This window comes from Apaloderma vittatum, unplaced genomic scaffold, assembly GCF_000703405.1.
Source record: "Apaloderma vittatum isolate BGI_N311 unplaced genomic scaffold, ASM70340v1 scaffold17233, whole genome shotgun sequence".
NCBI lineage: Eukaryota > Metazoa > Chordata > Aves > Trogoniformes > Trogonidae > Apaloderma > Apaloderma vittatum.
The window spans coordinates 1-26,426 of record NW_009709977.1 but is presented as its reverse complement, the minus strand read 5'-3'; the positions used below and the strand labels follow the sequence as shown (position 1 = coordinate 26,426).

Genomic DNA, 26,426 nt, shown 5'->3' with positions numbered 1-26,426 from the left:
TAAGTGTATCCGTTTTCTGCATATCAAATGGGAGTTTTGTATTGGTCGGAGTTTTACATGACAGATGATGGAAGGATTACAGAGTTTTAGGGGATCCATTTTTCATGAGGAAAAGTTTTAGTAGACAGATCTTAATAAGCAGCGCTAATAAAATGAGAGGCGTTAACTTGCCCCCTGGGAAACTCCTTCCAATCAGTGCTGTGGGTGCAGAAAATTAAAAGCCAGGGATTCACAACCTGAGATTATTTTTACTCTGTCTGCAGCACTAGTAAAGACTCTTCTTTAATTGAACATATGTGGAGAAAGGTGTAGAGCAGTAGGATTTCTGAGTCATAGAGGACTTTGTGCTACAACTTTACTGAGGAGACTTGTATTTGGAAGGTGTGTTCTTAGCCGAGTTTAATGCCAGTAGCATTGTAAGTGGCAAGGAAGCATCTTTTTTCTTACCTTGAGTAGGTATGGTTCAGATATGATGTTTAGACCAGAAGGGTGACTCCTGCTAGTAACATGACATTCTGTAATGAATGGATCATATCTACCTTTAGGTGGAATAGGCAACTAATTTGACTTTGACCTCATAATAAAGGGAATTTGTTGTTGGACTTTGTCTGGCCTGAATAAGAAAGTAGTCCATTGAGAGAGAAATCATTCTTTACTGGTTTTGTACTGCAAAGATTTTCATGTCTTTATTTTTCAGAGGGAAAAAGAAAGAAGTGTGATCTGTAAAAAATTATTTGCCACTTCACTGGCATCTGAATCAGGTAAAGGTTTAAAGAGAGAGAATGAAGTAGTCTTTCCTTGGGCAAAGAAGAAAAGATTTATATATTTACAGAGCAATGAGTTCCACCAGTACTGTGGAGGTATTTTTATCTTGTTAAGATTAGTCAATATAACTTTAGACATAATCTAAATTTAAAATATAATTAAACTTACAATAGTATTTTGTGTCATGTCTTCACAGGTTTGCTGGTCCTCTAATACCTTTCAGAATGCCGCTGGTAAAAAGGAACATAGACCCCAGGCACCTGTGTCACACAGCTCTACCCCGAGGTATCAAGAATGAATTGGAATGTGTCACCAATATCTCCTTGGCAAATATAATCAGACAACTGAGTAGCCTAAGTAAGTACATTGTCCCAATAGCTGCATTTGGAAGTAATACATTTTATGATCACAGTTTTTGTGGTAGAAATAGCAACACCTTTTCAAATTGTCAGTGGAAAATTGTGGCTGAGCCTTGAAGGTACTCCATTTGTGGTTACTGACTAGCATAGATTTCTGTGAAAGAGTGCTAGGAACTTTTCCAGCAGCACTTCTTAAAACTGTTCAGCCGTGTATTTCCATTACCAGTAGAACATGGGAGAAAAAGATATCTACTAGTTAAGGAGCAATTCTTGAGCAGGGAGTGTGGAATAATGAGAAATACATCACTGGTTACTTAATCTTCTTAACTTAAACCTGTGGTCATTCAGAAGAAAAACAAAGTGGTTGCCTTTTAAAATCATAAACCCAGAAATGTGGTTATTGCATAGTAATTCGAACAGCTAGAGATTTTTCTTCACCCTTTTGTCAACAGTTTTTCTCTCAGTGCGCTTGAGAGGAGTGAATGCTTCCCAAGCTCTGGAACTCTGAAGCTTTTCTGAAGAGGCTAACTTCTGGGTTGTTTTTTCTTTGAGTTACAGTAAAAAAGTTGTCAGATAAATCACCATGATAGCCTTTTGAATTTCCAATACTACAGGCACTTTTTAACAGCCAGGACATTAGTAAGACTGCCAACACATTAAGTATTAAACTGTGCATATATATGCATCTACAGTGTGAAAAGCTCCATCAGTATCTTAGGATCATAGGTGATATAGCCTAATTTGTTAATTAAATTGATTCAGTTATTGATTTGATGGTATACTGTATGGTGACTCTGTTTTGGCAGCATTTCAAAGCTGTTACGGTGCTATTAGGTTGAAGACTCTAATTGAGGACACTGAATTATACAATCAAGACTGGAATGCTTACAGCATATAAAAATGATTATTAGTATAGCTGCTGCAAGGGGAAGGAAAATAACTATTTAAATTCTTTTCAGTGAACCAAGAGTATATCACATTAGGATGCAGTATATGATCACCACCTGTGGTCTTGCTTCATTCTGCCAAAAATCCGGACTAGCTACTTGTGTATTAGCCTCCCCTCTCACTCTTACTAATACTGTATTCATTTATTTTAGTTTGCTTGTTTTAAAAATTCTTACTGGACTATTGTAGTCCATCTAAGGGAATTTCCTTTAGTAGGTGGCACGCCAAATTTACATGTGATATTTTCAGTTGGAAGTTACGTTTCACCTTAAAAAAAACCTTTGATTTTTCGATTTTAAAGAATGCCAACTTGTAACTCAGCATCATGATCTCAGTAGTCACTGAGATTTGGCTGCCTTTGCTATGTTTTCTTGGTTTACATAGCTTTTGCCTGACATTGTGTGTACAGCTGCTCTGGAGGAGAGCAAGATGAAGCAATACTAAAACAGAAAGAACTCATTTAAGGGAGAAAAAAAGCGTTGAAGAATATCCACTGAATGCTCCCACGTTTGTTACATGACTTGCCTAAGCTCATCTAAGAGAGATACTTTCAAGGGAATGTGACTAATTATGTAAACTCTTAGGGGTGAGCCCTAACTAGCTGTTTTCACCCGAGAGGAGTTTCTGTCATAATCTTGTGACTCACTAGTGGTCAAAAAAGTTATACAATGTTGGAAATGACAAGGAAGGTAAAAGAGGAGGGAAAACGCACTAGTTGACTCTGCAACAGCAATCCCAGAATAGGTTGTTCAGAACTTTTTGTAGGTTAAACTGATGAGCAAGGACCTGTTACTTCAGTCTTCTGTTCTTCTCTCCAAATAGCATCATGGTGTTTGTAGGTTTTCTGTGGGCTGTGTTTATACTGATTGATGTAACTTCTTGGTTTATACTGTGTATGCTTTCAACAAAAAAAATATTTATCCTACAACTAAATAGAACATGTTTTGCAAAATAATCTTTATTTCTCAGCAATGTTGGCTGATGCCTCTATAAAAATGGAGATTGTGTTGAAAGTGGTTTTTGTTCCAGAACTCTTTTCAGCTTTTCTGCCTATTTGTACTAGTAGCAATACAAATGAGAAAAGATTTGAGAGTTCTGGCATAGGAATTTTGTCTCTCGTGTGCTGAAACCCAAATAACCAGTCTTCCCTTGGTGTGTCACTGTTACCCGTGTAAAGTGAGACCTGCTGACATGCAGATAAATTTTAGTAGCTGCCTGTGAGTCACAGCCAGCAGTCACGCTTTTGCAGCAGTCCTCTGGCAACCAGCTTTTCTGCAGTCCTTCCCTTTTTGTTTTCTGTGGATAATGTGTTTGTTTAAGAATCAACCCTTTAGTTATAGATTAAATGATACTTCTGTCTGAGAGCAGAGACTGAATATTCTGGTCGAGTTTCATTTCCTTTAAACTGAAGCTGCTTTTGCTGGTAAGGCTATGCAGGTTTAAATGAATGATCTTTGACCTGATTAGCACTTGGTCATTTCTGCTTCTAAGATTTTTCAATTACCAGCCCTCAAACAGAGGATTAATCTTCTGCCATTGTGGCTCTCAAGATCAACCACTCTTAAACTTTCTTGTGATACGATATGGACAAAGAGTACTGTGATGGAATTAGAGCCTCCAGTACTGTAAATGACACTGAAAAACATTTTTTAGAAAAGCTATGTTTAGACTTTTGTCATGTATATCATTAGATCTCCATTCTTGGAGATACTAATAACTTGACTGGATTATTCAGGCATCTGGATCTAATGGTATCTTTGAGCAGAGTGTTGGGCTAGATGACTTCTGGAGGTCTTTTCGACCTGAACAGTACTGTGTTTCTATGATCTTGGGTGCTATATGTAAGTAGAACATGCCTGCAGAAACAATATCTATTAAATGACAGGAATTCTGTTTTCCTGTGTTCTAATATAAAGTGAAAAAAGCTTTACATTGTATGTCAGTGATAGTTGCTGTGTGTCTCCATACAAATTCTCAATCCTTTCGTAGTTCAATCTGAGAAATTTTATGACCTTTAAAAGAAGTAGAGATGAAAGGACGAAATATTTATTTCTGCTTTGAGTGATAGTTCTTGGCTTTCTCCCTGGAGCATGAAAACACATCAGTCTGTCTTGATACAACATACGAAATTGCCAGTAAGTAATTTTTTTTTCCCCCTGTCTATTCCCAGTCTTCTCTAACTTCATAAAAGGATCTGTCTTCTGACAGCTTTTCTTGGCACTGTGGCAACAGAAACTCTCTGGACAACAGCAACAGCTGTTTTAGTTTCCTAGCCATTCGTCCCTGTATTTCTTGCTTTCCTCCTGTATCTGCTTTGGAGAACTACTTTCGTAATTTTTTCAGCAATACTGCAGGTATGTTAGGATATGTATGAGCTGGTGTATGTTGGTCTGCTACGAGGATAGGCTTAGGGAGCCGGGGTTGTTCAAGCCTGGAGAAGACTCCAGGGGAACCTTGTAATTGCCTTCCAATACCTGAAGGGAACCTACAGGAAGGCTGGAGAGGGACTTTCTACAAGAATGTCCAGTGATAGGACAAGGGGAAATGGATTTAAACTGAAGGAGAATAGGTTTAGGTTAGATCTTGGGAAGAAATTCTTCAGTATGGGGGTAGCAAGACTCTGGAATAGATTGCCCAGAGAGGCTGTGGATGCCCCCTCCCTGGAGATGTTCAAGGCCAGGTTGGATGAGGCCTTGAGCAACCTGGTCTAGTTAAGGGCACCCCTGCCCATGGCAGGGAGGTTGGATTAGATGATCTCTAAGGTCCCTTACAACCTAAGACATTCTATTATTCTATGAATCTATGTCAAGCTGTAGTATTTGAGCATACTTGAAACAGAACTGATACCAGTTTTCAGCTGTGCCATTGTTAGAAGATGGATAAATAGTTCTCTTCTGTGCATGTAACCTCCTTGTTTTGTTCACAGCTATTGACCAATCTTGATTTTCCTTTTATTCAGCTGTTCCCTATACACAGGATCTCAGTACCACATCAGAAACCTAACTGATGAGATTTATTCTTGGGCCCCCATCTCTGACACCTCCATCTGGGGAGGACAACATTTCTCCTTTTGGATATATTCCTTCAATTAATATTTATATTGCAGGCATTCAGACCAGAACCGTTGTTTCCCCTTTTTTCTTCTACCTCGGTATAAAGAAAGAGAATGCTGCATAACTGCTAATCTGGAGTGCCTTTTATGTTAATGAGAAAAAAATTCAGTTAACATTGAACCTTCAGTAACCTTTCCCCTCTTTCTGCCTTTTCTTTGTACCGCTTCCTATTTCTACCATATTCTCCTAGTTAGTTATTTCTTTTCATTGACCCTTATTTGTTAGTTTTCAGGAGTGAAACCCTGAGTTTTGAGCATATTATTTCTCCCCCTTTTTTTCCCTTCCAGACACTTTTAACTTTTCTTCCTTATTTTTTGCTTACCATGCCATCCCCTAGAGGTTTTTAAACACCGCTCATCTTGTAAGAGACATTTTCTCACCTCAGGAAAACATTCGCTTTGCCATGGCTTAAGGCGTTAATATTCAATAAGTGCAAAAGTTTTCTCCAGAAATACTTACCAGCAAGGTGTCTGGACTGCAGCTGATCTTTAGAACCAAGCCTCTTCAGGTCAGACACCGGCCTTTCTTTCTTCATCCTCCCTGGACAACACCTTCAGCACAAGGAGAGGCCCCCCCTCACCGCATGTTGCAGGGGGCAGCGAGAGCTTCAGTAAGTATTGCAGAACCAGCAGAATCTCTGCAGCACGTCCTGCCCTAGAAATCTTCTTTCTCACGGTGCTCACAAGCTTATTCAGGATTCTCTGTGAATTTTCTTCATTAGTCACCCCTCTTTCTTTATCATTATGGTTGCCAGGAAACACTAGAGAAAGTGGGTTTATGCACATGGAGTAAGGGCTTACTAAGATCTTCAGAGATGCCCATCCTCTCAAAGACTTCGAATTTCTTGATGTTGTCTCTCCAGCAGTGACAGTATTGGCAATGGGCTGCTGTTTCATGTCCACCTCGAATGATAGTGAAGGTATAAGCACATGGTCAGTATTTTCTCTTTGGAAACAGCTCTGCATCCTATGTGTTATTAATTCCTTGCTTACATAGAGCAGTGATTTCAGGTGATCTTAAAAAAGGAAAGGAAGGGTAAGACTTCCTTGTGAAAAGATCTTTAGGATCGTGCCTTCAGCATCAGGTTCAGCCCTTAACAGTGGTTTTTTCACAGGTTTCTGAATACCTAATAGATAATCTCAGCCTGTTGCCTTGATGCTGTCCTCAGTGGCACATAAGAAATGATATCTCAGACCTTCAGGACTAGAGATTTTTGAAGGCTCACTTTTTCTTCTTGGACATCAACAAAAAGCATCAGACCTGCTCCAGAGATTGCCTTTAACAGAGTTCATTTAATACAGATACCCTGGTCAGGTTGTCTGATAAATGTCTGGTTCAATTTTACTGGCTAAAGGAACCACATTGTCTCTTCTGTACTGTAATATTTCTGTAACAATCCTTAAGTCCAGTCCTCTGGCCTGCCCTTGCACCTTCATAATGATAGTTCCTAATGAGCGTCACTGAAGTATATTTAGTACATTGTTTTTCAGCGGTCGCTCAGCCATAGCCACTGAAGTTCTTGAGGATCTACCAAGGTTCCTACCTCCAAGCCTGGGAGACAGTTTGGTCTCCAAGTGTTTAGTCCGTCTCCTTGCCACTGAGCTGAGATTGAAATGATCCTGGTGAGAAACAAGCCTAGGATTTCAAGTGAAACTCAGATATACCTTGATTTGTGCTAAAACATTCAATTAAGTAAAACTAAAAGTAGTGAAGATCTGAATCTGAATCAACAGGCAATGGTTATGTTAAATTATGTGTCATAATTAATGGAGGAGGAAAAATGTATTAATACGACTTAGAATAACTTTCTTGTTTTGCTTTGTAAAGGGACCCTGGTTATATATTATTAGCAGCTTAAGTGGTAGGTAATTATCCTGAAAGAATATTTTCTAATATAGCCACTATATTGTGTAGGAAGGAACTACTCAGTAGTGACTAACGTATTTTTGCGTAGTGTAAGTATATTGGGAAGGGATTGTGCAGTAGGAAATGAGACAGGTTTTACTGCTGCTTTTGTTCTGTGCTTTTAGGTTTTGGGAAATGTACTGGAAAAAATATTGTTTAGTGTGTGAATAGGATTGAAAGCAATGAATGATAGCGTATAGGTGGGTAACAGACTGAATTCTTAGCTTATTCTTTCTGATATTTTATCAATTTCTACATCTTTTTAAAAAAACAAATTGCCAAACCTGTAATAATATTTTGAGGTTGTATATTTTGGTATATCCACATATTTACTGATTTAATATTACTATAACAATAATAAATTTAATGACATAACATTTTATTATATATTTCATTTAAGAATGTTGTGACATATTTAATATACTAATTATTTTATAATTTAACTCCACTAATAAATATGTTGGATTAGATTTTGCTTATGTTAACTCCCTCCCCTTTGAGCTTTAGAAGTTTGAGAAATTCATTAAGGCTAATTTAGTTAAGATTGATACATTTGGCAACATGGAACAATTTTCTCGTTTCATTTGCCCCACTTGATGCATCTTGCATTGGCCCAAGATTTACCAGTTATCCTCTTGAATTTCCAAAAATTATGTTGGTTTATGGCATTGAGCGCTTTAGGTGCTCAATATATTTATCCAAATAACTACTTAAAATTTAGACCATAGTTACCAGAGGCTGCTGAAGCCCTAACTGATCTGTGGGATGCTGTTTCAGGTTTAGATGCAGTCAGAGGGTTTTGGAACTCTTTTTCTTTAAAAATGTAAAAGGATAGTAAACTAGTGATTTTCTCCTTAAGTCCTGCTTCAGGACTCATGTCTCATTCCTTGTCTGAGAGCCTGTAACTAAATCCGATGGTAACTGATCTAGTGTTGTAAAATGATTAATTTAAATGCCCTTTTACGGATATGGCGTAGTGAATGCTGTAGTTCTGGTGAATTTAAAGGACTGGAGTTTTGAGGGGACTGCTAATACGTGCCCTGATCTTGCAGCATGTTAGCGTTAGTGTGCCTCTAGGAATTTGTACAACACAGTAGATAATACTTAAAAGACATCCATTTGCCACACGTTGTTTAATTAGCCTGAAGTAAGTTCAGAACCTTATGTGGTGATCGTAGTTGACTTCAGTACACCTGATGCACACCCAGACCCCAGAACAATGCAAAAATAACGTTTCTTCTGCCATAATATCCCTTCATATTAGGTATTGGATATTTAGAAATTATTTATTTGTGCCCAAAAAGCTAATGCTGGACAAATATTTAAGAAATTATAGGAGAAAATTAGGAGAAAAAAACAAATTAGGAGAAACAAATGTTGAAAGATGAGAACTGTAAGTCATTTTTTTGGATTTTATGAGTCATTGTATACTGACTGCCATGGTAATGAGCAGGGACGGATGATACGTGTTTTGGTGGTTTTACACAGAATCACAGAATGTCAGGGGTTGGAAGGGACCTCAGAAGACCATCTAACCCAGCCCCCCTGCCAGAGCAGGATCACCTACAGTAGGTCACACAGGAACACGTCCAGGCAGGTTTTGAATGTCTCCAGAGCAGGAGACTCCACAACCTCCCTGGGCAGCCTGTGCCAGGGCTCTGTCACCCTCACAGGGAAAGCTTTTCCTAATATTTTTGTGGAACCTCCTGCGTTCCAGCTTGTACCCATTGCCCCTTGTCCTGTCATTGGACATCACTGAGAAGAGCCTGGCTCCATCCTCCTGACACTCACCCTTGACATATTTATAAACATTTATGACGTCTCCCCTCAGAGCATTATTACTTTTGTTCTATTTTCAGCTAGTAGCTACTATTCTTTTTCCAGCTTATAGGTCTTTTATAAATGTCAGGAAAATAATTGTTCAAAAAAGGCTATCAAGACACATGCCCGTTCTTGTGAGAAGGACAGTACGTTACTTCCAAGACATTTGGTTGTCATCTAAAAGGACATTGACTGACACCAGTGGGAGCTGCGTTGATGTATCCCTTTCTTACGAAAGGGTTAATTGTGAATAGAGCCCTTTGAGATAAGAGAAAAAGTTCGGAAAGAATAAAAAAGTGAATAATATATTCCTTAATTAAAAATAAATAATAATGTATCCTCTTATTTATATGAAAAAAACCTTGTGCTCTGATAATAAAAATAAATGCCAGTATGATGGCCTGAGAAGAGCAGCTAGAAGTATTGGAGAGATTATGACTTGCCTTTTGAAAACAGCAAGTTTTGGTATATTTCTAGTCAATTAAGCAAGTTGTGCAAATACAGTAAAATAAGCTTTTCACAGATGCTGACATAATTTATTTGTAGAAGTCTGGATTGTCATTAATAGGCAAACAAGATGACTGGTCTTTCTAATCTGATATTATTTATCCAGCTGTGATCAAGATCCTAAGGCATTATTATTTTAATTGTCATAGTCATCTGCCATTTTCTTTATTGTACTGCGTGAAACGAGGTTTTCATAAAACAGACCCATAATGATGTAAATTTTCTGAAATGTTAGTAATAATTGGAATATTTGTTCTATATAATGGAACTAGTTTTGATTCTTTACTCTTCTAACATGTTACCTATAAATTAAGTGGAATGAGATCAGCTTTGTTTACTAATGTAATTTTTATATTTCTTTGAGTTTTTAACACTTTGATCAGTGTTATCACTTGTAGTCATATCTTTTGTAATCCATTCAAAATTGAAGATGTATTTATGTGGAATACACACAGAGACAGCAACATAAACAAACTGAATTATAAGTGCTGTATACACATACATGTTCACACGTATTGTTCTTCTGAAGGGAAGTTGTAAAATTCACTAAAAGCAAACATTCTGCTTAGCTGGAAAAAGCATTTAGTTAAATAGACTTCAAGCCAAAGAGATTGCCAACAGGCATGTAGGTAGAGACATTGTGGTTGGCATTAGCACTTCAAATGCGACAGGTTGTTTTTAATGTATTTCCTGTTTGAGGATTAGTGTTCATAAGCACAGGCAAATTATTCTGTGCAATATGTTTGCAGCTGCGTGTGACATGCTGAAAAGATGTTTGAGACAGATTATTTGCAATTGGAACTCATTAATGAGGTAGATGAATTGTAAGCCTGATGAAATGATATAGATAAAACCTGTAAAAGTTGATGGATTTTAGAGCTCTACATATGAAATTTTACACTTGATTTTTAGTTTGCATGTCTGAATACTATGTGAGTTGTCTAAATAAATTGAACAATATATCTAAATATATTACCTGAAATACATTACATTTGTAATAAATGTATATTAAAACTTTAGTAATCTTGCTCTTATTGGCTCACCTTATTAAGTAATTTCTCTTGCTTCAGATACAGGTTAAAGAACATAAACTTTTCAGAGTTTCAAGACATATATTAGAAAGTCTTACGCTAGGTGAGTTGCCACCTAAGTAGACTCTACTGACTTTTCTCCTCTATATTACTGTGGCCTGGTGCTTCAAGACAAAGGTTCTAAGGACGCCTGCACCTTTGATCTGCTTCTCTCCGTGGCTAATAGCAGATGCTCCAAGAAAAGAGCAAGGCAAGCATGTAGGATACTCCATACTAATCTCGCAGCCTCCAACTCTTTCCAGTTCTTCTTCAGCCAGCTGGAGGTTCTGTGTATTTATCAATGCTCAGTGTGTTTCTTCCGCATGACTTAGTATTGTTGGCAAACTTAAATCTCTGGTTTTTCATGTCATTTATGGTTATCTTGAATAGTATAGGTCCTAGTACCAATGAAAACTCACTTCTCTCAACTGTGAGGACCAGTTATTTACTCCTATCCTCTATTCTGTACCTTTTGAGGGATGATTTATCCTTGCTATGTCTTGTCTTTTTTATGATCTGGCTGCTAAGTATTCTGAAAAAGCTTTGATTAGGGCCTTTCAAAACTGTCGTGGAAATCTAAATAGATGATAGCTCTCCATCCATGTGCTTATAAACACTTCAGAGAGGCACTGAGTTTGTGTGGCAAGATTTTGGTAGCAGGAGGGCTTCTATGAGAAGCTGCTAGAAGCTTCTGTGTCCAATAGAGCAAGTGCCAGGTGGCTACAGGCCAAACATTGGCTGCTGGCTATGGCTGATCCCATGGTAGCACCTCTGGGATAACGTATTTAAGAAGAGGGAGAGCGGGGTGGGAGGTAAATGCTGGGGAACAAGAGCTGGAGGAGAGGACATATAAAACATGTCTGCAGACACCAAGGTCAGTGAAGAAGGAGGGAGAGGAGGTGCTCCAGGCACCGAAACAGTGATTCCTCTGTAGCCCGTAGTAGAGACCATGATGAGGCAGGCTGTCCTCCTGCAGCCCATGGAGGTTGATGATGGAGCAGATATCCACCTGCAGCCTGTGGAGGACCCCACACTGGAGCAGGTAGATGACAGAAGAAGGCTGTGACCCCATGTGAAGCCTGTGCTGGAGTAGGCTCCTGACAGGACTTGGAAAGAGTAAGTAGCCCACACTGGAGCAGGTTTGCTGGCAGGACTTGTAACCCTGTGGAGGACCCACGCTGGAGCAGTCTATTCCTGAAGACTGCACCCTGTGGAATGGACTCGTGCTGGAACAGTTTGTTGAAGAATTGCAGCCCGTGGGAAGGACTCACACTGGAGAAGTTCAAGGACTGTCTCCCATGTCTCCCTGCGCTGGAGCAGGAGAAGAGTGTGAGGAGGAGTCCTCCTGAGGAGGAAGGAGCAGCAGGGACAACATGATGGACTGACTACAACCCCCATTCCCCCATCCCTGAGTGCCACTAGTGGGGAGCAGATAGAGAAAATCAGGAGTAAAGTTAAGCCTGGGAAGAAGAGAGCAGTGGGGGAAGATGTTTTAGGATTTGGTTTTATTTCTCATTTCCCTAACCTGGCTTTTGTTTGACAGTAGATTAAATTAATTTCCTGAAGTCAAGTCTGTTTTTTACCTATGATGGTAATTGCTGAGTGGTCTTTCTGTTGTCATATTGACTTTTGACCTCATTATATTTTGTCTCCTATTCAGCTAAGGGGGTGGAGTGATGAAGTGGCTTTGATAGGCACCTGGTGTCCAGCCAGGGTCAACCCACCACAACAGATTTAACTTTAAAAAAGCTGTGTTGTCTCTTCAGCAACTCATACAGGTGTTTGCTAATATGGTTCTTCACAATGATTTAGACTAATTTTGTCTGGATGTCAGTCTTACAGGCATTTAGCTTTCAACATGTTCCATGAAAGAATTTTTGAGCCTTACTGGTGTGCTTGCCACCTTTCAGCATGTATTAAGGAGATTTATGAATTGTTACTAATGTTTTGCTGGTCATTTTGTCAATTTACTTTTGTAATTTTGATTCAGTTTCTTTGAGCTGACCACAAAGAATAGATTGTGGCATGAGGATCTCTTCAGTTTTTTTCCCTTAACACCTGAGGAAGAGTTCATTTAGCTTGTCTGCAGTGATCTTGTCTTCTCTGAGTACTCCTCTATACCTTCATTACCAGTTGGCTCTACAGACTCTTGGCAGGCTTTCTTTCTCCTCATGTCTTTGAAGAAATATGTATTATTCATTTGAGAGTTGTTCCTCAGGCTAGTTTTGGGGGTTTATGTTTAATATGCCAGAATTTATGATCCTTTCTATTTTCTTCATTTGTACCTTTCTTCTAATATCCCCTTTTATATTCTGGTGTTTATAGTCGTGCTGGTTTTCTATTGCCATTACCTAAGTCTTAATAAATGGTATGTGCTAGTCTTGTGCTAACCACATGGTATCTTTAAGTAGTTTCCACACTACCTGTAGGGATTTAATTTTCATTCTTTTGAAGTCTGTATTTGAAATTGTCCTCATTTTTACATATACTTCAGATTTATTGTGCACCAAAGGCAAAGTTTTCATAACTATCCTTTCCTACTGTATCTGTCAGAACTTGTGTGCAAACAAGGTAGAAATTCATGGGATTTATACTTCCAAAATGAACCTTAAGTGCACAAACAGCACAGAAATTACATGTGCACAGTATGGTAGAAATTTTTTTAAGTGATCATATGGTATTTCAGAAATGTGGCTACAATTTTTGCTGGGCAGTGTGGTGGGTTTGTTTTCGGTGACGTCAGCAGACTGCTTGAGTCTGGGATGCATTAGAAGCACTACACAGAGTACAACATCTGTAGAAGAGAAGCTCATTACTCATCCTTTTCTCGTAATACCTGAAACTCTTGCTCTTTTGTGCTAAATGTCTGATGCCTGTTGAACAAAGGAGATTCTTGTTTTACTTAAGTATAAATTAGTCAGTTACTAGAATTTTGATCCTTCGAAGTGTAGTTTATTATTTTGGTGTGTATTTTTTCAATACGATGGTTCTAACTAACCTAGATATAAATACCTGATCTTCTATTTTTGAAAGGTCTTTTAAAGAGTAGTAGTGGAAACTGTACTTCATTCTAAGAAATGCTGAAATAAATTTCACTTGCGTTGTTCTTCATACATGAGCAGCTTAAGATGCTGGAAATCATCCTTTTATACATACCCAAGAAAATAAACAGTCTAATTCCTTACATATCATCATAGTTATATATATATAAGCTGAATATCTGTCCTGTAATCTATTAAATAAATTTCATTTCTGATAAATAAGTTACAAGTTAAATATTTAACTTTTATTTCCTTTTCTGAAGCATTCTTAGTGAACTCACTAAGTACAGACTGTTAGAAGTGTTACTCGTGCCTCTTAGATTTACTTAAAATAGAAATCTTTTTCAAGGCTAACTCATTTGACTGCCTTGTGATGTGCTTGAAATGTTATTTTTTCCTATTTCAGGTAAATATGCTGAAGATATATTTGGTGAACTTTTCAATGAAGCACACAGTTTCTCATTTAGAGTCAACTCCTTACAAGAACGAGTAGATCGCTTATCTGTCAGTGTTACACAACTCGATCCAAAGGAAGAGGAATGTAAGTTAACCTCTACATTGAAGATTTCTTATTTGTCACCCAGACACCATTGGTTCATGAAATGGAAATAATAGTAGTTTAAATTGTGTTTAGAAAAACACAGAGCAAAGCATGATGCAAGAAACATCCATTTCTATTTCTGATACAGATTTCTTTTATAGCCTTGAGCAGTTTTCTGAGTTCAGCATTTTCACACTTACTAAACAGTAGCTCTGGCAATGGATTTACATAAAAACTGCTACAGGAGTATGTGTCATTTCAGTAGAGTTATTTATTAGTAATAATATGTGAATGCCTTGAGATGTCTTTACTCCTATTTTTAAACCTTCCTACAAATGTCTATGGGATGTAACCATTTGTCCAAGTAGGCTTTTTGCATTTAACTTGTTACCATCTTACTTCTGGTATGAAGTTAGAGTTGTATAGCTCCATTTATTGATACCATATATCCCCTTGGATTCTTTTTGAATAGCATGAAGTACTGTAAATATTGGTTAGCACTAAGAAAATGGAAGTACTTCCAAGACTCAGTAGGGCGTAGCTCATGCCTGTAAGATCAAATTTATGTGGGATTTAAATGATATATAGGCTTTGTGATGACTATAGGAATATTGACTGCCTAATACGTAAATACTATGAAGCTTTCTTCCCTTCCTGCATATCTGTTGGTGGTACTGTGAAAGGTCTTGTAATCCCAAACTGGTTTGGGGTGTTCTAGTCTATATGGCTAAGACCTAGGAAGTAGAGCAACATCATATCATGCAAAGGAACTTGAAGATGCTTGTGGGATCCAATTTTATAGAAGGCTGGTTTGGTTCTGAATGTTTAGGTATAATAGTTGTGTGTCATCCAGGAAAAATGAAGTATCAAACCAAGGGCAGGCTCTTCAGGTTGTCTTTAGTTAAGTGTTGAAATTTCACTAAGCAAAACTAAGCTAAGGAGGTTTTGATTCTGCATTTTGTGTGACAGTAATTTTAGAGCAGGTTTTGAAAGACAGCTGTTCACAGCTAGTAGCAGGTTTTCCACAAAATTGTGACTTGCCTAGGGGAATTCTTACAATAATGGAATTTTCCAAGTCTCTTGACAACTAAGCATAAATCATACACATACACCTATTTTTCCAATGAAATACACTGTTTATTATGACTGAATAATGACAAAAATCCTTTCTGTGTATAGTAACATTGTCAACAATTGAGATGTTGTAAGAGCTGTAATACTCCAGAGCATTAATGTCATTTCTGCATTTACCCTTGGCAGCTTGTTTTTTGGTTTAAATTAGGGTGGTGCGTGTGTTGATATGGCATATCTAGTGTGACATGTGAGGAAAATGGAGAGGCCATTTTAAGTCACTGAGTTAAAACATCTAAGGATGTTACAGGATAGAAAGATGGAAAATTGTACTTTCCTCTGCAAATCACTTTTGGCAAGTTTGGCTGCAGGTTTCAGTACTAAATAGCCGTCACTACTTGATTTCAGAAAATTCCTAGAAATATTTGTAAATAGTATGTATTCTCAAATGCACCACATCACTGACTTTTCAAAGAACTGTTACACAGTACGCAAGTACTGTTACTGTAACATTTGCTGAACTGTGTAGCTAAAGGAAGGGGCAGACACCTCAATTAGTGAAAACAGGGCTGAAATGAGATGACTGGGAGCCGGGAGTACCTACTGTATGGGGAAAGGCTGAGAGAGATGGGCTTGTTTAGCTTGGAGAAGAGGAAGATGATGGGGGATCTCATCAGTGTTTATAAATATCTAAAGGGCAGGTGTCAGGAAGATGAGGCCAGACTCTTCTCGGTGTCCAGTGACAGGACAAGGGGCAACGGTCACAAACTGGAAAACAGAAGGTTCAACCTAAATGTATTTACTGTGAGGGTGACAGAGCCCTGGCACAGGCTGCCCAGAGAGGCTGTGGAGTCTCCTTCTCTGGAGACTTTCAAAACCTGCCTGGACGCGTTCCTGTGTGGCTGCCCTAGGGGATCCTGCTCTGGCAGGGGGCTGGACTAAGTGATCTTCAGAGGTCCCTTCCAACCCCTGACATTCTATGTGATACTTGATCAAGTCCGCTGTGGCTATGCGGGACTCAAATCTGATACCCTGGATTTGTCTCTCACACCGTGGAATAGCAGTGACTGCTACTACATCAGAGGAACACAAGCAGTCCTCGGTGTCAGGAACTATTAAATGACTATTTTTATTAACCTAATAATATTTAGTCCTTGAGCCGTACCCAGTGTTCTTATTCACAAATGTCTGCAGCGAATGAGTCACCAGATGAGGACAAAGGAGATGAGAGGAATTTCATTATTATATGTCCTTAAAAATTAGGGATCAGGAAACTCTCTCCTTCAGTATCCTCTTTTGGGCTTGAGATTTAGAAATTCATCACAAATTGTTTTGGTTTAGTCCTGATCTGGGTTAAAATAGCTGGAGGATGTTAATGTATGACATTTGGAATTACCTTTCTTAACCCTCTATGCAAGAATTAAGCAAATTTCAGTACTTCTTATCAGCTACCAGCATCTGTAAAATGAGCTCTGCTTGTAAAATGAGTCTCATTTGCTAGTTCTTTGCCAGTAGGCAGCAATAGAAGATTTAATGTGTTCCTTTGGGCCCATGCTATTACACAAGAGGAAGAAATTAAGATTCATTTAAAGCTAAGTGGCATGAACAAAACCAGCCCAAATCAGATTCATTGAACAAGGTGCAGATACTTGACAAGCTCCTTTTTAAAAATAGTTTATCTTATAGTTAGTTTCTAGTTTGAAATTATTACAAAATCTCTGTGAAAGAATTAGAGTTGTGTCCTGAAGGAGCTAACTTGTGGTGCACAATATTTCTGTCGCAGAAGAATTGCAATGAACTTGGTTTAGTTTGAATTATTATACTGTTTTCAAATCCTTAATTTCTCAGAATTATTAATTTCATATTGTAATTTACTCTTTTACATACTTTATTCTTTTTACATACTTGTGGGTTTTTTCCCCCTCAGATGCTAAATTTGCATGCAGACAAAAAGAAATCCTTTGCTTTCTTACAGTGAATGGAATTTTATTTCAATTGTATGGGAAACTAGCCTATATGTCTTCAAGAGCTGTCACATCTGGGGTCTTTATAGGACATTCTTGCTTTGGAGGTGAACTAAGCTTGACAATTTCAGTAGCCCTGCAATATAAGCTATCCTCATAAGTCAGAAAATGAACCCTAAGGGCATAGTTTCTTTGCAACCATTTTTAATTTCAGTATTTTCTTTATAAATAGCATTCTAATTCTTTCCATTTATATGCAAATCTTATAATTATAATAATAAATTTTTGTTAATTTACCAAATTTTATTTATGCCATTAAGCTTGAAGTTTTGCTACAAATAGCTAATTTCTTATCTGTAGAAAACTCACAGTTTTTTAGATAATATTGATTTTAGCTTTTATGTTTCTTTTTTGAAATGCTAATACATCTCTGATGTACAGTGTAATGAAGTGTTGGAAAGTAGTTGTGTATCACTCAGAAATAAATGGCATCATGACAGAGGGAGAATTCATAAGCTAAGTGTTTGTCTGCATGTTATGGTATTAATTTAGTGGTTCTTTAATATGAACTGCCAATTCCATTTAAATCTCAGTATGGAGGGGATTTTAATCTTAAAGCAGTGCATCCAGTTTTTCATTTCTGCAGCGTATCTGTTAAAACTGTGCCAAGCGACGTAAAAAACTTAATGGCAGAAATGCTACGGGTGACCAGCCTAGCATACTTCAGGAAAGGAATAAAACTACGTTTTCAGTTGTATTTCAGTCAGTTTCTGGCTTTCAACACATATGCTTGGTTTTTTCGAAACATTCTAGAAATATTACCCTGTCATAAAAGGGTCGGTAGTTGAGAAGTTTTGCTGGATTAATGCTAAAGAAAGATTTGTCCTTTTGCTATAGGCAGAAAAGATGACATCTGATAGGGAGAAACGTAAAAAGCCTGACAGCTAGTTGCAGTCTGCATACTTCTGAAAATGGGAGACCCGGTCAACTTTTAAATGAGGATATTCAGCTGATTGAGAGACTTGCAAGGAGAGGGTAGTAAATTCAATTTTAAGGGGCAACTCACTTCCCTTCTCTAGCCTCTGGAAAGGAATTTGATCACTTGAGTATAAATGTAGTCACAGAACAGGGAGCACGTGAAAATTGAATTTTGGCCTCCACATGTAATATGTTAATGTGGAGAATAACACTATTGTCAGATCATTCATAAGAATTTTTACCCACAAAGTCAAATAAAGAAAAATACTGTTAATTTAAATTAAAGGTCACTTCCTGGCACGTCTTCACTTAATGGAAGTTGGATCTGAGTGCATCTCCCTCTCAAAGATGTGAGCAGATGGGCTGAGCTCCAACTGCTTTCCATGCTTTTTCTCCAATTTTCTTAGCCCTTGATTCAATTTGTGGGTTATTTAGTAAGTAAATCAATTTTAAATTAGTGTGTCCAAGGCTTAATAAGTTCAGCGGTATAGCCGTGATATTGCGTAATTTGTATTTTGTATATTAAAAGAGGGATCCGGACAAAATGTCATTTGCTAAATAACGTGGTGGTTTTGTTGAGACTCACCAGCAGATTCACTGCCTGATGCAGCTGGGTGACTTACATCTTGCCCTGCTCAGGACTCCTTGGTTCTACACACTGCTTTTCGAGCAACTCCTGAGTCTTCTTAAAATGATTGCTCTAACATTTTCATCTTCTCTGTGTTTACCTGTAGTAGTTAAGCTATGTGCATTTCTATCCAAAGAGTGAATGAGCTGGTTTGCGTTTTTTTAAATCAATATCTCAAATTTATTTTCTTGTGCTGAGGCCAAGCCCAAAGGAGAGCAGTTTCTGTTCTGCAGAAGTAGTCTCTCTGCTTAGCAACTATGAAGCCTGCAGTGACCAGTCAAAAGTATTCTGGTGACAGAGAAACCTAATACGTATGTGATTCTGGACATTGTTGAAGTGGATGATCATTAAAAAAATAAAATATATAAAACAGAAATCCAAATTCAAGACTGCAGTGTCTCCAGGAACTGAATCACACAATTTTTATCTGAAGAGAATTTTCAAAACCTGCTCAATTAATGACCTTTAGTTGGAATCTTCCAGCTAAATTATTCATTCAATATTGTCATTCTTTCTCTCCTGCACTTTTAAAATTGCCGAGTAAGATTTGGAACAGAGAAATGGATTTGTGGGCAACCAAGTCCATTGATTTGTCTCTAATTTTCTATAGTTGTTCAGTTCTACCAGGTGTCGCAGCTGGGATATTCCAGAGTTCATAGTCATCGAAGTTGTCAGGATGAAATTCTGCAGAAAGTGTTGAGAATGCAAGCTTCTTAAAGAAATTTGTATTATTTATTTGTTTACCATCTTCGGGAGAATTACATTTTTTTGCCTAGAACCTCATCATAAATTATACATTGAACTGAATTTAAAAGAATTTTAAAAATCTAGTAGCAGTGTTTTTTTTCTTCTGGTGACGTAAAATAAAATGTAATATTTCATATCTTTGGATTGTAAAAGTGACTACTTTCTGTCTGTACACTGATATGCTCCCTATCTGTTTTTTACTAAAAATTGAGGATTGCAGTTTAATGAGAGTCTTAACAGGAGGCAAAAATATTATTATGTATATATAACACTGATGTGTTCTTCTATTTAATTTGTAGTTCAACGCCAAAGAAACCCAGATATTGTGTCTTATCAGAGTCCAATTTAAATAGTTTTTTTCCAGTTATTTCTTGATTACAAATAAAAATGGACTGGCATCTCTTTTTCAACAGCAAATGTACAAAAGGTCAGCAGCTTAGCTTTCTGACAGATAGTTTTTAATTATGTGGAAAATATTGTTGTGTACAGAACTTTAGACTGGTTGCCATAATAGGTGTTTTCATACAATCCGAACAACAGGCACAGTAAAGATAAACTGGCCTTTGTTCAGATTGTTGAATGGATGTTTAACTTGAATTGTGAACATTTCAGCATTTAAGGAAATTATTTAAGACTCTGTTTTTTGTTCATTCCAGTAAACGCAAATGGTGTAGCAAATGGACTTTCAGGAAGGTGTATCCATATGAAATTTAGGATCTTGGGCTATACAAAGGTTCTGGTGCTAGTTGGGAATTGGGAAACTGGAAGCATCAATTTGTCAGCATCAAGCCAGATGCCTGCAGCGTTTCCAACTCCTCCTTCGGTGCCTTGTCTCCTCTCGCCAATTTGTTTGACCTGTCCTTTTGCCGTGCCACTTTGTGGGTCGGCCAAAGCCAAGTGTCTGGATGACCAGCCAGGTTTTCACGTGTTCTCCCTGCTGAGCCACGCAAGGCTTCTGTTTCTTAGCCAGCTGGCAACTTAAACAAATGACTTTGTAAGCCAGCCCGTGCACAGCCCAGGATTACGCTGTGCTTGCAGCGTGGTGTTTACCTGATCCCTGTCCGTAGGCAAGTTATGTCAGTGTCATGATTCTCGGTATTCTGTGTGCCACGTCCTTTCGTTTCCGTAGTCGTGCTTTTCAGTGAATGCTAGTCATTGAGTATCAGTGCAGGAAATGTCCTTACCTGTTTGAAATTCTAGTGTATATTTTTTATACTAGGTATTTTTTCTGAGCTATGTAACTTAAAGAGAGAGTAATCTACGCTTACTGTTGGGGGCTGATGGATTGGTTATCCTCAGGTGTGTTCTTTCCTTGTACATATTTAAAAAAATCAAAATTTAAGCAAGAAAATGGATATTATTAATTAGACTGGCTCTGTTTGCTCACTGAAGAGATTACGGAATGCTGATAAAGAGGTTTTAGAACAATGTACATCTCAATAATATGGTGTCACATACTCTGAGCATCTTAATATTAAAACAAAGAACTGCCTCCAGAATGTACACAGGTTCAAAGAGAAGAATAATAACTTTTATTTTTGTTGGCATAGTTTCCAGTAAGTGACAGTTTAAAGACTTGCAGGATTGCCAAGCAACTCTGAATAAGTACATTTCGTGAGATTTGTAAAACCAACAACCAAAAGGAAAAACAGCTGAAGCATAAAAGGATCTAAGACTAGGTTTTTAGATGAGGTAAACGCCGGTTCTTCTAATTGTGAACTTTCGTCAGCAAATAACATCTTGTACTTCATGACAGGTACAAAATATATGTGATTTTTTATGAGTGCAAAAATACCCACAGAAATTGAGACTGCTAACTGACATTCATGTTATATTTCTTTCACACACTTAAAAAGGTTTCTGAGCAGCTATTTAAAGGTATTAAAAAGAATAAAAGGCACTGTACTGAAACAGAACCTAAGGGTAAAAAGGAGGAAACAACTCCGGCAACACTAAACTTGCCAACTGTAGTAGACTTCAAAAGCCAAACTTAAAATCAAATAAACCCCATCTTTAGCCTCACAAAAGATGCTGCCAATACTCTTAGGTAAGACAGCCCTCTGGAAAAAAATCCTGCTTTCTACCCTGTTGTGATCATACAACAGAAATTCAGCGTGTGTGCGTGCGTGCATGTATGCAGGTACGTTTGGTTCCTGTAACACACAGGAGCATACATAGAGATACAGAGTAAAATGCACCTTTTGGCTTAAACAGACACACCTTTAAAAAACTATTGCCAAAGGCCCTAGTGATATGGGAGGAGGGGATGCCCCTCTCATCTTGAGTAGAGGAGCATTACTAGCAACCTGTTGTTATAAAATAAACATAGTTATTTGTAGATATTATTTGTAGATAAAATGCATGTGCTGAAAGTACTTTCTTTGCTAGTATGTCTTAAAACTCTTTTCAATATTGTTTATGCTTTTTTTTTTTTTTCAAATAAAGCCCAAACCAATGAAAAGGGCGGTTGTTTTGTCTTGTGGAAGTCTAACACTGGCTGCAAAGTCACTGAAGATGAGGGAGGGAGAGAATCTTACATAAAGATAAGAGATTATTCCCAACTACTGTCCTTAAAAATCCAAGATATCTAAATTAGAGAGAGAAGTCTTATCTCGATTAAACGGTCTGATTAAAAAACTTAATTTCGTGTGTTGGAAAATAGTATCACCTCCCATTAAAATCACCAATATCAGTAGCATAAGTTTAGGTGATTTTCTGGTTTGGCATCTCAGTGGGCCTTCAGTGGAGCTGCTAGGAATTCTGCTAGGAATGCTGCCTAGGAATTCAGTTTGGCTTGCTAATAGTATCAAGGTAAAGTCTCTTCTACAAGATAGAGAATAAATTTTTAGTTCCAAAAGGAAATGGAGTTTGTAAATGTTATTAGGTACTTCCGAACTACAGAGTGATATTTTATAGCTACAGTAAGCAATTTGTTGAGCTACTTTGGAGACACAGAGTTCTGATATATCCAGGCGAGCAAAAATTTCCTGTGGAGCTAAATAAAATGTAACGTGCTAGAACATTACAAGCATGTTTTTTGCATTGTCTGATGATATCTTGCTGTGGCAGTAGTGCTAGATGGATTTATACTTGCTGTAAGATGGGTGAGGTACTAGTAGTAATGCTTAACATTTGTACTCTAACTAGCATTTCTTGATTAATCTAGATTAATCCAAATAAACTGCCTTTGGTGTGTTTTTCTTTTAATGGGAATATTCTCTTTCAGTGTCTCTGCAGGACATTACAATGAGGAAAGCTTTCCGTAGTTCCACAATCCAAGATCAACAGCTGTTCGACCGCAAAACTCTGCCTATTCCTTTGCAAGAAACTTACGACATTTGTGAACAGCCTCCTCCACTTAACATTCTCACCCCTTACAGGTTAGTAAAATGAAATTAATCAAAACCAATTTCCAGCTTATTTTATGTAATAGAGACGCTATATCCAGACACCTCGCTCGTGTTGAGTAGCACTTGAATGTTTAAGGAGCCACACTAGAAAACTGTGGAGGAATACAGGCAGCAGAAGGCATTATAAGCATTACAACTTTACTCCACTTTACTTAAATTTTACCATAGTAAGAAAAACTCACTTTTGTTATCTGTATTTATTAAGCTGTATAACACTCCTGGATGCGAAGTGAAGAAAATAAGTAGTTAAGTATGTAGAAAGAAACGTCTTTAATGGAAATGAATATTGTTTGCTGTTTGAATCAGTTGTTGAACATGAGCAGCCACAAAAATTGGCTCATTATTTTAAGAGCAAGATTTGAGTCATTGAAATGCGAGTTCTCTGATTTATGACAGTCTTTTTTATCTACAGCTTGAGTTAAAGTTACTTGTCTAAAACCGAGACCTTGAATACAAGGAGAGGTAGTAAAGAATGACGGCACAGAAAGTCAATGTTCATCTTTTTAATGCTCTTCAGTAAAAAACTTTAGCGTCTGGGATATTAGGTATTCCTTAATATGCCTTTCATTTGCCTTAATGTTTGGATTCATACGTTCTCAAATAACATGCACTGTTTGCATCATTGTATTTCAGGGATGATGGAAAAGAGGGTTTGAAGTTTTATACCAATCCTTCTTACTTCTTTGATCTGTGGAAGGAAAAAATGTTGCAAGACACCGAGGACAAAAGAAAAGAAAAGAGGAAGCAGAAGGTATGTAAGTTAGCTTTATACAGCTTCTGGTGGTTTTTTCCTGGAAGGGTTTACTTTCAGATTTGGTACGTTTTTGGTTATGCAATTAGTAACAATGCAAACTTTACAGACTTATCTTCATTCAACTAGAACTACTTGTATTCATTCAATTCTCTCAATTTTATCAAATAAATATTTGATACCAGTAATAAATAGTAATATAGAAGGGCCTAGAGCTTTCAAGCTGTCTTAATTAACAGCAGGTTTGCAAGAACTTGTAAATCTTCTGGCAGTAACTCAAAAGAGATAAAGAAATGAGGAATACAGCAAGCATAAAGAATTTCACTGGAACACTTTTATAATACAAAAATCTGACAATCTTACAGGTGAAAAAGCTTGAATGACATTTTAATAGATATGTTTGCTCTAAACTAGAAAGAAATTGGTAGGAATAAAGCATTTTGTTTGTATTTTCTTGAAAGTAACCAAACACTTCTGCAAAGGTAATGCTACTTTTTTATTTCATTGTTATCCTGTATATTTCATACAAAGAGACAGTAAATATAAGTCATATTCATAATTTCATTTCAGACTTAGAATAAAAAGCTACTTACAGGGGTTTTTTTCTTCTGTATTATTCAGCTAATTATCTACTAAACTGAAGTTTCTGCCTCTTAGAAGTCTTTTTGATTTATCTATCATATTTAGACTGAAAGTAATTTTTTTTTGCCCTTGAATTGGGATTAGTTTTTATTATTCTGTGGCTGATGTTTAAATGCAACTAATTAAAAAACACTGTCTTAGTTGTCAGTTTTGTTTGCACAACTCTCCTGCAGCAGAAAAATCTAGATCGCCCTCATGAACCAGAAAAAGTGCCAAGGGCACCTCATGACAGACGGAGAGAGTGGCAGAAGTTAGCCCAAGGTCCGGAGCTTGCCGAAGATGATGCTAACCTCTTACATAAGCATATTGAAGTTGCTAATGGCCCCGCTTCGCATTTTGAATCAAGGTTTCTTTTTGTTTTTTCTATCTTTTAAGTGCAGATATTCGTATGACATAGCGAACGTGCTTGAGAAATGGTAAATGATGAGCTATTCAATAATACTGCTATTCTTGAAATGCACTGGAAACTGTAGATTTAGCTAAATCAAACCCCAGTTTTAAAACACTTGGTGTGTCCTTAAAGGAGTAGTTATTACCTTGTTAAGAGTAGCATGTATCCTTGAAATTCACTGTATCCTTAAGGATATGTGTTGCCTGCAACTTGCCGGAGGTGTAGTGTCACTGTTGCGAGTTTACACCCAGGTGTGTCACTACCTTCCAGTCTTGACCTACAAAATCCCTATTATTCCAGTCACTTGATTTTTCTTAAGCAGACACTGCCAAGACTATATGGTGGGTGTGATGTGAACAAACGTCCACTTAGAACTCGACTGAGAATGCTGAGCTTCTCTTTACTCTTGAGCAAATCCAAGGTTTGATTGACGTTTCTGGTTATGGCCTATTACAAAATCCAACCTGCTGGATTCTCATTTCACAGCAGGTATTTGCTGGTGGCTAAAAGTAGCATTTCACATGGTAAACACCTGCTGTATTTATGCTTCTGGTGTTCATGCAAAGCCAAGTCAATTTTACCAGCCAAGAAACATCTAATAAGAGGAAGACTGACAAGTAGTATTAGGAATTTGGGGAGTATGTTTCTGGGGGACTGGTCTTTATTTAATTAAAAGGTATTCATTGTTCTCCAGAAAACGGTTACATTTTTCCCCTGTCCTTTGCTGGCCAAAAGCGCACCAGGATTTGGTTTAGTTTTTTAAGGCCTTTAAACAAACTTAATGGTGGCAGTGGATAATTATGGCAGCTCCAGGAGATAATATTTGCCGTCTGAAAAATAGAGAAACTTGCTTGTAGAAAACTCATTTCAGAAAGTAAAAATGGTCTCAGTGCATTTCACTTGGTAAGGTACAACCGAGTTACGGTGATTAGCATTTTTCTGGGAACAACTTTACAGCAGCAAACTGCTGTGTCGAGCTGTTGGTAATAACATCGGCTTCCCTGCTGTCGTCCTGTTGTGTTCTACGTCACATTCCACATTAGACACACTTGTTGCAGGACTCCTTTTATATCTAGGACCCTGGCCTAAACCTTGATTATCTCAGTACCAATAATGCAATTATAAATAATGCTGTAGTGCTTGGGAGCACTACATGTACAGATACGTGTTGAGATACAGAACAATGACTGGGCTTTTAAACAACAGAGTAAGAACTTCACCCCTGGAGAATGTAATAGGCTTAGATACTACAGTGGTGGCAGTATGTGGAAATGTAGAATATTGGTTTATTTGTTGAAAAGTGTTGCGCAGATGCATTTCCTTTGAATTTAACAGAATTTTTTTTTAATCCTTGAATAGTTTATTAAAAGATTTCTTGAATGTTATAAAATAATACAGTTGCACATATGTAGAGATTGAAGAGCAGAAATTATTATTGAGTAACTCTGTTTCCTAATATGCTCCGATATATATGGATTTACAATTGTATTGCTATGTTTACTTAACTCATAATTATGTGACTAATAAACACTAAGATCACAAGCACACTGTAAAAATTGTCTAATATACCTGTCATATTTGTTAAACTCGTGAGCTGCTAGAAGTAATGGCATGGGAAGTGAGATAATTTATTAAAAAGCCATGAAGTACGATATGCAACACTGGACAGGAGACGATACTTGAATTCAGAAATCAAACTGAAGTATAGAAGAATAGCTGAGGGCAGTATTACTTTTACTCAAGGTTACGTTGGATCATTTTTCACTATTTCCCT

General features: G+C 37.5%; 1 protein-coding gene across 1 annotated transcript; it reads left to right on the top strand.

Annotated features, from left to right (window-relative positions):
* Positions 1 to 967: 967 nt before the first annotated feature.
* LOC104272208 (wiskott-Aldrich syndrome protein family member 1) lies at positions 968 to 24,607 on the top strand (the record flags this gene model as incomplete). The annotated part of the gene is made up of 5 exons (XM_009867143.1): positions 968 to 1,122; positions 13,936 to 14,070; positions 22,685 to 22,838; positions 23,502 to 23,619; positions 24,435 to 24,607. Coding segments are annotated over exons 1-5 (713 nt in total), but the record flags the coding sequence as incomplete, so codon positions are not given.
* Between the last annotated feature and the right edge of the window lie 1,819 nt (positions 24,608 to 26,426).